Source organism: Plutella xylostella, chromosome 13 (assembly GCF_932276165.1).
Source record: "Plutella xylostella chromosome 13, ilPluXylo3.1, whole genome shotgun sequence".
Lineage (NCBI taxonomy): Eukaryota > Metazoa > Arthropoda > Insecta > Lepidoptera > Plutellidae > Plutella > Plutella xylostella.
In genome coordinates this window covers 3,948,178-3,960,505 of record NC_063993.1, presented here as the reverse complement: position 1 = coordinate 3,960,505, position 12,328 = coordinate 3,948,178, and the positions used below count along the sequence as shown (strand labels likewise).

General features: G+C 34.2%; 1 protein-coding gene and 2 long non-coding RNA genes across 3 annotated transcripts; 1 reads left to right on the top strand and 2 right to left on the bottom strand.

The window, feature by feature from the left end:
• Positions 1–1,696: 1,696 nt before the first annotated feature.
• Positions 1,697–3,593, bottom strand: LOC105385536 (cilia- and flagella-associated protein 99). Its single transcript, XM_011555929.3, has one exon. The coding sequence runs from the start codon at positions 3,551–3,553 to the stop codon at positions 1,763–1,765; it is 1,791 nt and encodes a 596-aa protein (XP_011554231.3). The 5' UTR covers positions 3,554–3,593; the 3' UTR covers positions 1,697–1,762.
• Positions 3,594–5,019: 1,426 nt separating this feature from the next.
• On the bottom strand, positions 5,020–5,908 carry LOC125489365. Its single transcript, XR_007266924.1, has 2 exons — positions 5,782–5,908; positions 5,020–5,694 (listed from the first exon to the last, which is right to left on the bottom strand). It is a non-coding gene; the product is annotated as an uncharacterized LOC125489365 (long non-coding RNA).
• Positions 5,909–6,085: 177 nt separating this feature from the next.
• LOC125489395 lies at positions 6,086–7,842 on the top strand. The gene is made up of 2 exons (XR_007266950.1): positions 6,086–7,199; positions 7,287–7,842. It is a non-coding gene; the product is annotated as an uncharacterized LOC125489395 (long non-coding RNA).
• The last annotated feature ends 4,486 nt before the right edge of the window (positions 7,843–12,328 follow it).

Below are 12,328 nucleotides of genomic sequence, written 5' to 3'. Positions count from 1 at the left end.
TCGGCGAATGTGATCATAGCCGTAGGATGAATTAAGGTTACAAAGGCTAACTAATAGAGAAAATCATATCTTCTTTTCTAAAGCGTATTATAAGACAAATTTAATATTCAAATAACACCTCAATTAGGCGGTAGACTACAATTAAGACACCCTGCAGTGAAACATGATACCTAAATAGATTATTATTTGATCATGCTCGTACAAAACTGGTTTCCCTTAATTTTTACGATAAAACTTCGACCTTTTCTATCGATTTTTAATGATTATGTTACTCGCTGATGATGGTGTAAACTTGTAAAGCACCGTTATTTGTACAAATTAACTTTTTCTTTACCCACATTTGAAAAACTGGAAAATTTAACAGACATAACAACTATGGATTCGGTCCCAATCCGAGAGAGTCAAAAGTGAACATTTATCCCGAAAAGGGGAAGCTGTTAATAGAGTCATTCAACGCAACCGGCCGAATTATCTACAAAGAGGCTGTGTCACTCGGAAATATAAATATATTGTGTGTTGTCACACGAACTGGGCGCCGCGCCACTATCGCCGCCTAATCTTGAACATTGGCGTTAAAGAATTTAAATTATAGCCCGATACAAATGAACGCCCGACATCGACTTATTAATGGCCTTAATCCAAATTATATTGACTAGTTTTTTAGACTCCAAACACATTGTCACATGATTGGACCTATTTATGAAAGCCGTTTATAAAGTGTTCACGTTTTATCAACCATTTTATCGGACTTTATTCGGTTTTTTGTATTGCTTGTTATATGAATTGGGCTATACGTGGCTAATGGTCTCCCGTGGAAACGATAAATAAGCGTTCGAACCGCAAAAGCGACTCTCGTGACGATAATGTGTGAATGTTGATAATTTTGATGAATTTAAAGCAGATAGCCGAAATAACTTACCGTCTTATTAAAATCACATCGTAAATTTAAGTAAAACTAGCGATACACGACAGATAACTATGGAAATTGAGATTGCTAACCGAGCGAGATGTTAGCCTATTGATTGTAAATAATACTGATAGGCAAGAATTTCCAAGTAGCACTGCGCGGGAGCATGAATGAAGTCATCGCACCCCTTATATCAAGCGAGGCGTCAAGCTGCAGGCCGTAACATAAATTCCAATTACTAATATTTCAATACTCTTTGCTGCGCACTAATTAAGCTTCGCAACCAATTCACGCACCGCGGATCCGGCCGCGCCTGCAGACACCATTACTCTTGTTCCCTCCACCTCTTCATGCAACTGCCATCCTGGTAAGTGCCTAAGAAGTAATTTCACCTACAGACATGCAAATCAAATTGGCTATAATGAAATTAAATTATAATGCAAATTTTTTACAGGCTTTTCCTACAGTAATAATTATTTATAATATTTGTTTGCCCTTATAAATCGAATCTTGATTTTTGCAATACCTAATAATTTAGCAACACGCATCATAGTAAATTCTAAACTTCTTAAACTCTATGGTATACTGAGAGATTTATTACTGGACATCTCCATCTTAAAGCCTACTAATACGAAAGCAGGTTCGCTTTATCAAGCCGATGCCCTGAGGATAGGAATAATTTAGAACAGAAATGAATCTATGTAGCACTCACCGCAAAACATAAGTTGCAATGACTTAGTAGGTGACCAAGTTTCGATTAAAGTACGGACCATTTTTTTATATATTTTATTACTAAAAATATATTTAATTCACAGGACAACACTCCAAAACGGAAAATAAATGAAGAACTTTTAACTACTTCCTAGTCATTTGGATTCTCAACCTTCGTTTTTCTATCAGAATTTCTTTAAGTTGTAAAATCTCGGCTGAATTACTCACATTTGTCTTCATGGCCTTTTCTTGCATTTGTTTAGTAAGTTTATCATACCGTTTTGTTTCAGTTTTTTCCTGTAAATATTCACTCACAATTTTTTTTGTGCTTTCCAAGTCATTTTTGGATGCTATATTATTTTCTTTAATAATTTGTCTCTTTCTTTCCAATTCTTCATTTAGGCTTAGTTTCATAGCAACCAATCTCTCTTGTAATTCGGCAATAGACATTTCACATAGCAAACCCAATCCAGATGATTCTGTTAAGTCTATAATTTTTGGTACTCGGGCTTGTTTTGCTATGGACGCAATTATTTTAATTTCCTTTATCATATTTACACGACGTTTTAATTCTTCATTTTTAAGTTTAAGAACTTCATCTCGAAGAGTATTTGATTCTTCTTTGATTTTCTTTGCTACTTCAGCATTTCTGGCTGAGACATTGTTCTTGGATTCCAAAACCTTTAGCTCATTAAATGACAATTCTTCAATAATCTTTTTGTTCTTTTCTTCTTGAAGCCTCTTCCATTTTTCAACTTCTTCGTTCCATATCTGCTTCTCTTTGAGAAATTCTTTATATTTTATTCTATTGTCTTCTATGACTTTCTTTTTTGCAATGATAGCTTCTTCATAAGAAAGTTGACCAAACAAATGTTTTTTTTCAATTTCAACAATTCTTTGATTTTCTCTTTCTTGTCGTAATTTATCAACAAGTGCGTAAAAATTTGCATTGCCTGCACAATTTTTCATTAGATTATCAAGCCATATTAATTCATCTTGTTCTTCCATCTGGATTCGTTTCTTATATCGTTTTATAGTTAAAGTAGTATCTTTGACTGGTATTGAAACTTTTTTACTGAAAGATTTACGATTACTCTTGCATTCTTGTGAAGAGAAGACTGGTGCTTCCGTTTCTTTTATAGATATTTGGTTTGAAGATGTATCTATTGTATAGTGTTTATTCATATTTTTTACGTTGTTCAGTAATTTTTCTGCGTTTATTCTATTTTTTTCGTGACTCTGCTTGAGTTTTTCATCAATTTTATCCTTGGTGAGCATTTTTCTGATCACATTAGAAGGTTTGATTAAAGGTTCTATTGAATCAGGTTTAACAGGAGCTTCAGTAGATTTTTCTATTCTTTTCCGTGCAAGTACATTTGGTGTTATTGGTATTGTAGGTTGTTTGAGTTTCCGTATTTTCGAATCTTCTTCATATTTAAGAAAAGTTCTTTCCATACTATTCATGCACGGTAGCCATAAAAGTAATGTTTTTTCAATATTTTCTTTCACATATTCTGTGTCATAACTTATTTCAGCTATTTTCAATATTTTATTTATAACATCTTTATCTCCGAGAAAGCATGTTATAATTTTAAGTAGATTTTTACTACAATTAAACATACATTTATAAAATGCATCCATGTGTTTTGTATTTAACTGAAAAATTACGTTATGAACGAAGATAATAAAATAGTCTTGCTCATCTTCAGACATACCCTTTGATGATTTATCTAGAACTTGTTTAAGAAACGTAGAATGCTTGTGCACACCTAAAAATGTTTCTGTGATCCAAATGAGTTTTTTGTAACTTTCATCGTTGGAATTTTCTATGTATTCTTTAATAAATTCACTTGGAGTTATATCTGTAGTTTTATGGAAATTAAACAATAGCTTCCTAACTATTTTAGCGTTTGCAGAAGTAGCATAATAAACCATTTTAAGTATTCATAAAATGTGAATTGATGTGTATGCAGTAAACAAGCAGTAAACACTTACGAATGACAAAAAATATAGATGCTTCAATCTTGTCCAGAAATTGTTTTTTTTCCTTGATGCAAAAAGTTCATGTTTTTAAAATAATTTATAGATCAGAATAATAACTCTTTGATCCGCTTAGTTCAATAATACATTTTACTTCGTTTATTAAAATCTATTTTAGTACCTACATATCTTATCGGTAGGTACTTTTACATTAATTGACAAGTAGATATAACAATAGTTAGTTGAACAACATTATAATACAATAGGTGCACTGAATTCATAAAATTTGTACAAAGTGGATTAATAACAGCCAAAACTCTACAGGAAAACTTTTGACTTGAGCATTGCAAAATAATCTCGTGTTATTTAATTTATATTTAATAATAATTTCCAGTTCTAATGTGTAGTTATTCTCATCCCACTATTTAATTAGATAGCATGTCTGTTTTCGCCGGGCCGTCATTAATCAATCACTTTTGTTGGAGGCCATTATTCAACACCTCAAGCGAACTCCCGGGCCGATACGCTCAAAGTGCAAGTCACATGAGACCTCTTAAAATATAATAATCGTGTTAAACGCAACCATAAAAGCCATATTCGATTATAACAATTTTAAATGAGTTCCCGTCTTGTTATCTTGACGGCATTGTGATAGTAACTAGCTGTCATGTGGATGAATGTGGAGTTTTGTTCCAACATAGAGAGCCGCCATTGTAATTACTGCGGTGGTTCGGTAGCTGGAGGGTTACTTTACCTTAATAAAACGAGAGCTGTTATGCTATTTGAGCGTTAAATGCTAAGAGATTATGCCGTGGATATGACAGAAGTTCTGAAACTTAGTTTTTCGTAAGCTGGAGTAACGCGTACTGACGCGTACTGACGGCTGAACCGATAATTTTTGTGGGTTTCGATCTACAAGATGATCCTGATAATGCTGACAATGACGAACAGTTGTCTGGGAAGAAATTGCGCTAGAGATGATACTGCTGCTGTTGTTCTTATCACATATTGTGAGTGCGATTTTTTCTTTGAATAGTAGGTTACATTAAGATCTTATTGATGGCCAAACGGTGACCAACTGAGGAATTTAATATGAAAGTGTTATAAATTAAAGGTGTCTTTGCATTTATTGAAAGCAGTAAAGTATAACTGATTTTTTATGATTAAAAACTGGTTTTTTTTCCAAAGCTAAAGGCTCAGATAAGAAGTCTTCATTTAAAAAAAACGAACTGTGTAAACAAGGAATATTAGCACAGTCTCACATAGAATGCTAAACAGCATTGCTCAGTCATCTCATCGTTCTCCGTAGCCGACGCGCCATGAGAAGTTGGCTTCAGTTGGCTTATTACCTCTGTCACTATTAATTTGAAAGTTGAACACAATAATATCATCTGTCAAGGCCCGTCAAATTACCGATACTAAGGGTGGCTGTTACGAACTTCTATTTAAATACTACATAAATTTATTTAGCTAATTTCGTTTAATGCACTAAACAATTTTATCCTAAACATGTTTAGCTTCATAATTCACCATGGTATTTCGATTACTATTTAGTTAAATGCGTTTAGCATCCTGCGATTTGTTATTTACGTTCAGTTCCACATCTTTTTAATGAGAGACTTCATATTTTTTATTGAACATTCGAAATGACTCAGCGTAAAACGGAGTCAATCTATCAATTTCAAACATAGAGAAAATAACACTACTTATTTCAAAACAAAACCTATTTCGGCTTTCACCGCGTGGTGGTGTTTGTATTTATTTGTTGTTGTGATTTCAAAGTAAAATGAATAGTCAAGCCACTTCTTCTCGTGTTCGTGCCCCTAATTTTACAAGGGAAGAACAAGATTTATTGTGCAATGTATTGGAACCATACTTGCACATTATAGAGAGCAAAACGTTGTTTCTGAATGGTATCAGGAGATTTAATGTATTTTTTATACAATAATGCTATTGCATGAGTAACTCTATGAATGATTCTGCAAGCTGTTGGTTCTTCCACACCTATCACATCTCCACAAGTAATTAACTGACTGCCAGTTGCATAATATCGGAGTGTGCATAACAACTGGTTCATTGGAGTAACTGCATTATTTCTGTAACAATAATTATAGGTATAAATAAAAGTATAAGATAATTATGTAGTCAGATAACTTTATTATTTCAATACCTTAGCTACTTACCTGGTGGAAATAAATTCAAGATGATGTTGAATTTCTTGTAGTATAAGCGATACAGTTTAGCGAGCGGTGGTAGCTCAGTCGGGTAAGCGCCCCCTTCTCACGATGCGGGTTCGAATCCCGGCGCTGACATGTAAGTACCAATGAGTTCTTTTAACTTAAGTACAATGTATATCATCGCTCTTACGGTGAAGAAAAACATCGTGCGCATCTAGCACATCTAGATATGTGAACCCACCAACCCGCAGTGGACCAGGGTGGTGGGAAATGGTCCAAGCTTAGGAAGGCAGTTTAGACCTTGGGGATATGCACAAAGGTTCCACTCGAGAGAGCCAGGTGCAGGTACTTACACCCCCACAGAGAATAGAATAGAATGGAATAGCGATACAGTTTTTTTTGTCAAACGAAATCTCCTAACAATTTTTTTATCCGGTAGTGTCTCAAATAAGTTAGTTCTTTCTGCAATATAGCGTAATGAGCGAGGTCTATTCATATAGAGAAGTAATTCTTCATCATCGTCATCAAACAAAATATCCCACAAATCCATTATTTATTAGATAACCTCAATAACCTCTGAACAATGACCTCTGAATCTCTCACAGACAACAACTAGACATCACTGAGGAAAAATGCTAGAAATGGAAAAGTTCTCTTGACAGCCGGTCGGTCAGCTGGTCGCCGCGACTGACGCCATGACATGCGTAGTAGATAAATGTGTTTAGTAAAGTTAAATAGCCATTTGACCGCATTTAGGTTTAACAGATTACTAATCATATTTAAGTCGTGGTAAAAGATGTTTTACGAAATTTAAATAAAAATTGTGTTTAAATAAAAAGTTAAATACATTTATCACGTTGATAAAAGCCACCCTAAGGGTGGCTTTTATCAAAGTGATAAATGTATTTAACTTTTTATTTAAACACAATTTGGAATTAAATTTCGTAAAACATCTTTTACCACGACTTAAATATGATTAGTAATCTGTTAAACCTAAATGCGGTCAAATGGCTATTTAACTTTACTAAACACATTTATCTACTACACATGTCATGGCGTCAGTCGCGGCGATCAGCTGACCGACCGGCTGTCAAGAGAACTTTTCCATTTCTAGCATTTTTCCTCAGTGATGTCTAGTTGTTGTCTGTGAGAGATTCAGAGGTCATTATTCGGAGGTTATGTTGAGGTTATCTAATAAATAATGGATTTGTGGGATATTTTGTTTGATGACGATGATGAAGAATTACTTCTCTATATGAATAGACCTCGCTCATTACGCTATATTGCAGAAAGAACTAACTTATTTGAGACACTACCGGATAAAAAATTGTTAGGAGATTTCGTTTGACAAAACAAACTGTATCGCTTCTAGCGCTTCTACTATAAGAAATTCAACATCATCTTGACGAATTTATTTCCACCAGGTAAGTAGCTAAGGTATTGAAATAATAAAGTTATCTGACTACATAATTATCTTATACTTTTATTTATACCTATAATTATTGTTACAGAAATAATGCAGTTTCTCCAATGAACCAGTTGTTATGCACACTCCGATATTATGCAACTGGCAGTCAGTTAATTACTTGTGGAGATGTGATAGGTGTGGAAGAACCAACAGCTTGCAGAATCATTCATAGAGTTAGTCATGCAATAGCATAATTGTATAAAAAATACATTAAATCTCCTGATACCATTCAGGAACAACGTTTTTTTGCTCTCTATAATGTGCAAGTATGGTTCCAATACATTGCACAATAAATCTTGTTCTTCCCTTGTAAAATTAGGGGCACGAACACGAGAAGAAGTTGCTTGACTATTCATTTTACTTTGAAATCACAACAACAAATAAATACAAACACCACCACGCGGTGAAAGCCGAAATAAGTTTTGTTTTGAAATAAGTAGTGTTATTTTCTCTATGTTTGAAATTGATAGATTGACTCCGTTTTACGCTGAGTCGTTTCGAATGTTCAATAAAAAATATGAAGTCTCTCATTAAAAGATGTGGAACTGAACGTAAATAACAAATCGCAGGATGCTAAACGCAATTAACTAAATAGTAATAGAAAGACCATGGTGAATTATGAAGCTAAACATGTTTAGGATAAAATTGTTTAGTGCATTAAACGAAATTAGCTAAATGAATTTATGTAGTATTTAAATAGAAGTTCGTAACAGCCACCCTAAATGAAAGGTTTCTTTCTCACGTATAACGTATAATTAAATACGTAGATTGTTGAATTATTGAAAGGATTCCCTATTGTTATTTTTGCTTTTGTATTAGTCGGCTCTTTGCATATTACAACTTACAAGTCAGTAGTAAAAGTTCATCATTGTAATTTAAAGCTTGTGTCTAATCACGTCTGTTTACTTTTGATACTGGTACATGGGCGGCCGACTAGTGTAGTGGTTAGTGACACTGACTGCTGAGCCGAAAGTCCCGGGTTCGATTCCCGGCTGGGGCAGATATTTGTTTAAAGACAGATATTTGTACTCGGGTCTTGGGTGTTGATATTTACACTTAATATGTATCTATCTATATGTATTTGTGTAGATATATCAGCTGTCTGATACCCATAACACAGGCTCTGCCTAGCTTGGGGTCGTGTTTGAGATATAAAAAAAAAAAAATTGAACCTGATGGTAAAATTATTCGTATAAACATGACAAAAAAGCAGTAGTTTTCCCGGGCAAAATGAAAGACGATAATTATGCTACGAATAAACATGGTAGTATGTAGTATTGTTATGTACATGTTTTACCATTGACTTATATATTACTAGCGTAAGGACACCATCGCGTTGGCCCTAAAACCTCATAAATCTGTCATAATTTGTATGAAATTAGGGCCAGCGCGCGGGTGCCATTTTCTTTTGACAAAACGTTCTGACGGGCGTATCCTTCCTTTTGAAATCATTGTGTTTTACGGTTGAAGCGGTTAAGAGTGTGCGCGAATCTAATAATTAATTACATTAAGTAGGTACCTATTATAATATTTTATCGTTTAAACTACAACAATTCCACTTGCACTGTTCTTATAAATAGACTGATCAGCTTTACATACTTACTTATGTTCTATAAGTACTTAGGTATTTAAAATATAATTACAATACCAGAATATGTAAAAAGGGTTCAAAACCTGTACAAATGATAATGATAGGAAGTAATATATTGGCTTATAAGTAATTTTGTACAGCGATTATCGCCGTCGGAAACAATTAGCAAGCTGTAGTGAGGAGAAGCGATTTTTCTTCTGGTCGTTATGAACACCTTGTCGTTTTGGCAACAATACAGAGCCGAATACTGATGCGATGTAATTAAAGTAAGTTAAAAATGGTTCAGGAAGACAAAAAATTGTGGAATACGTTTTATGCTTTTGGGTGTCTTCAATAATCTTTGAATCTATTCATGTTCTTTGAATCTCTTTGATTATATACAACCCTAGATGGACAACAGTAACCCCGATTTAGGACGCAATTGCTTCTTCTAAGGGGAATCTAGGGTTGTATATAATCAAAGATTATCCTTTGACATTAGAAATACCTAAAGATGGAAATTTTCGAGAATGGTTATCAAATTAAATGCGATTTTTTTATTTAAAAAAAAACAGTCTAAGGGCTGATTTTTAAATGCTCAGATAAATGTTATCAGAGGAATAAAATTGTTGTCTAATGCAAACATTCAGTCGCGACAGCATCAGAATTATACCTCAGATAACTTTTATCTGACTATTGAAAAATCAGACCTAAAAGACTTATTGAATTTGTTAATTATTAACTATTATATTTATTGAAAAAGTTAAATTATTAACTTTCAATTGATTCAAAAGCATTGAAATGGGCCACCTAAGGAGACGACGATCAATCTCAGTGGTCAACCCTTAACAAAGAGTTATGGCTCGTTATACCTACTCGCTACTATGTAGACGAGTTATTACTCAGCCATTAAATGGCCGCACCGTGATTAGACAGCCTTCCCTTACCCATACGACTTTATTACATAAATTAATAAATCTTGCCAAGAATGTTGCCTGTAAAAAAATAATCTACAATACACGATTCTTAATCCCTCTGCACAGTTCTTAATTCCTGTATTGTAAGAGTTAATTTTCAACTTTATAATACCTTTAGTATGACTTTCACTGTACTGTATTTGCTCCTTATGTTTTTCTTGTCTGAATGAGAATGTTCTATAAAACTAAACATTTGAGAGACAGGTTTTATACCTAGATAGGATGTTGGTTTATCGATCAACTATCGGATTTTACAAGCTAAATTATGATAATCTTATATATTATGTACATCGTTTGTCATAACTTTGAGACTGGTGTGAAATGGTGTGATAAGATGTCTTGATTACGATCGGTCAAATACTCGATATTTTTATATTCCGTTTCGTAACTACTTTAGATTCAGTTTTTTTTTAAAGTTTTTTTGTGCTTTTCATAGGATTAATTTTTAACTTAATTATAAATTGAAAAATGTAGTCCATGATTTTAAAAAAATCTCACGTTTACTCGTAAGTTATTTGAAACCACAACCTCGAACTAAAATAATGCTAAGGTTACATGAAATTAAGGCTGTAAAATTGCAATATAAACTCATCAGTTTGCACGATCATCATTATAATATTATTATAATTATGTAGTTAACGTACCTACATTAGAAGCCAATTGTACCTATCTGTTTACGTAACAAATACTAAATACAGTAGCTTTCAATTAAGCAAAAATCCTCCTCCTGAATAAAAATTACCACGTGATATAGGTAGATAATTATTGTCTATAAGAATAGACAGAAATCCAATCCAAAAATTTATAAAACCGGTAAATTTTATGATTTAATCTTGTTGAATCTCGACTACAAAGTGGCATCGAAGTCCACTGATGGACCCATCCGAGTTCTCAAGATAAAGTTTGATGACCATCCATGTTATTTATTTGTTTAGTAATTTATATAAGGTTAGTTACTGTTTTATTGGGCGTATTAAATCAAGCCCCAATAAGGCAGTCATTCGTGTTTATTTTTACGAAGTTTCTGCTCGGAATGTCCAATAAATTATTGAGCTGGTCACTTTTATCACAGGTCCGATGGTAACATTTATCGGTCTACGGACTTAGTGTGGATACCATTTTACATACACTCACGAGCAATGAAAAAGTTCCAGATACATAATTATGGAACGCCAATGGTAGGTGGAACTTTTTCATTGCACGGGATTGTAAATAATAACATTGCATTATTATTTACCTAATTTTCCTAAGCTCATTGCCATAGGAGAGTATTACAAATTTTTTTAAAGAAGTATTTTAAAGTTTGCCCTATTTTATCAATAATTAATCAATATCCCGTGCTCTTCGGTGTGTTTGTAGTGATTAGTAGTGAACACGCATAAAATATTGTACAATTCAAACGGTGAAGTAGGTCATAATCTCATCAAACTAATTATAAAATCAGCACGTAATATATTGTTTATTTAAGAAGTATCCACATTTACCTACCGCCCAGGTCACCGCGCTCGCCGTGATCAACACGGGCAGGTTATATTGATTGACAAGCGCAGCCTTCGATTAAATTCTCGCAAGTCGCCACAAGCATTAGCTTTACAAACAAGAGACAAAAAAAGAAAGAAAGAAAATTTGCCATTTCAAGCCATTTAGGCTCAAGTTCATTAGCGGATAAAATAAATAAAATTAATCCTAATGGCCGTCGCGAATGGAAACCGATGACATCGTTTAACTTTACTGTTGAAAATAAATACATATATTTGCGACCGCCATCGCCACAATAACAAGTTTAAAGGTAAGGTAAAGTGAAATAGTAAAAGTATTTTCGTCCCTTTTATTCCTTGTTTCTATTCTTTCTGAATAAATATGTCACATGAAAATGGACTAAATCTTAATTTTGCAGCAAACATTGTTTTCTACTCATAACGATTAGAATAAAAAATTTCAGTTCCTAACTAAATTAATTCGTGTTCGAATTGGAGTTGAATGAATCTAATAAGGAGTTTGTATCCACCCCGGGCAGAAGTCACTCCGTTCCTATCAAAGCGAGCATAAGGGTGCTTTTCCACCAGAGATGTGCTATGCTACGATGCTATGGATGCGTTTGATATCAACCAATCATAATTATTGGTGCACATAGCTTAGCACTGGTGGAAACGGATTCAACTAAGATATGTTTTTTGTATGGAATGATGCGTGCTATGGATGTGTGCTATGGATGCGTGCTATGGATATGTGCTATGGACCATCGCGAGTGGTGTAGCTATGGCGCCGCCGCCCCCGCCGTTTCCCTACTATCGATACATAGCATAGCTCGAGATGCGCATCTTTCTCGCACAGCTACTTTGCGGCGGCGCATCTTCGTAGCGCATCTTCCTCGCACAGCTACCTAGCGTAGTATTGGTGGAAACGGTCACATATTTTCGTAGCGTAGATATCACATCTTCGCAGCATAGCTGCATAGCACATCTCTGGTGGAAAAGCACCCTAAATCTGTGGTAGTTTTTTTGTAGCCCCAAAGTTCTGGTCACGGGGAACCTTGCG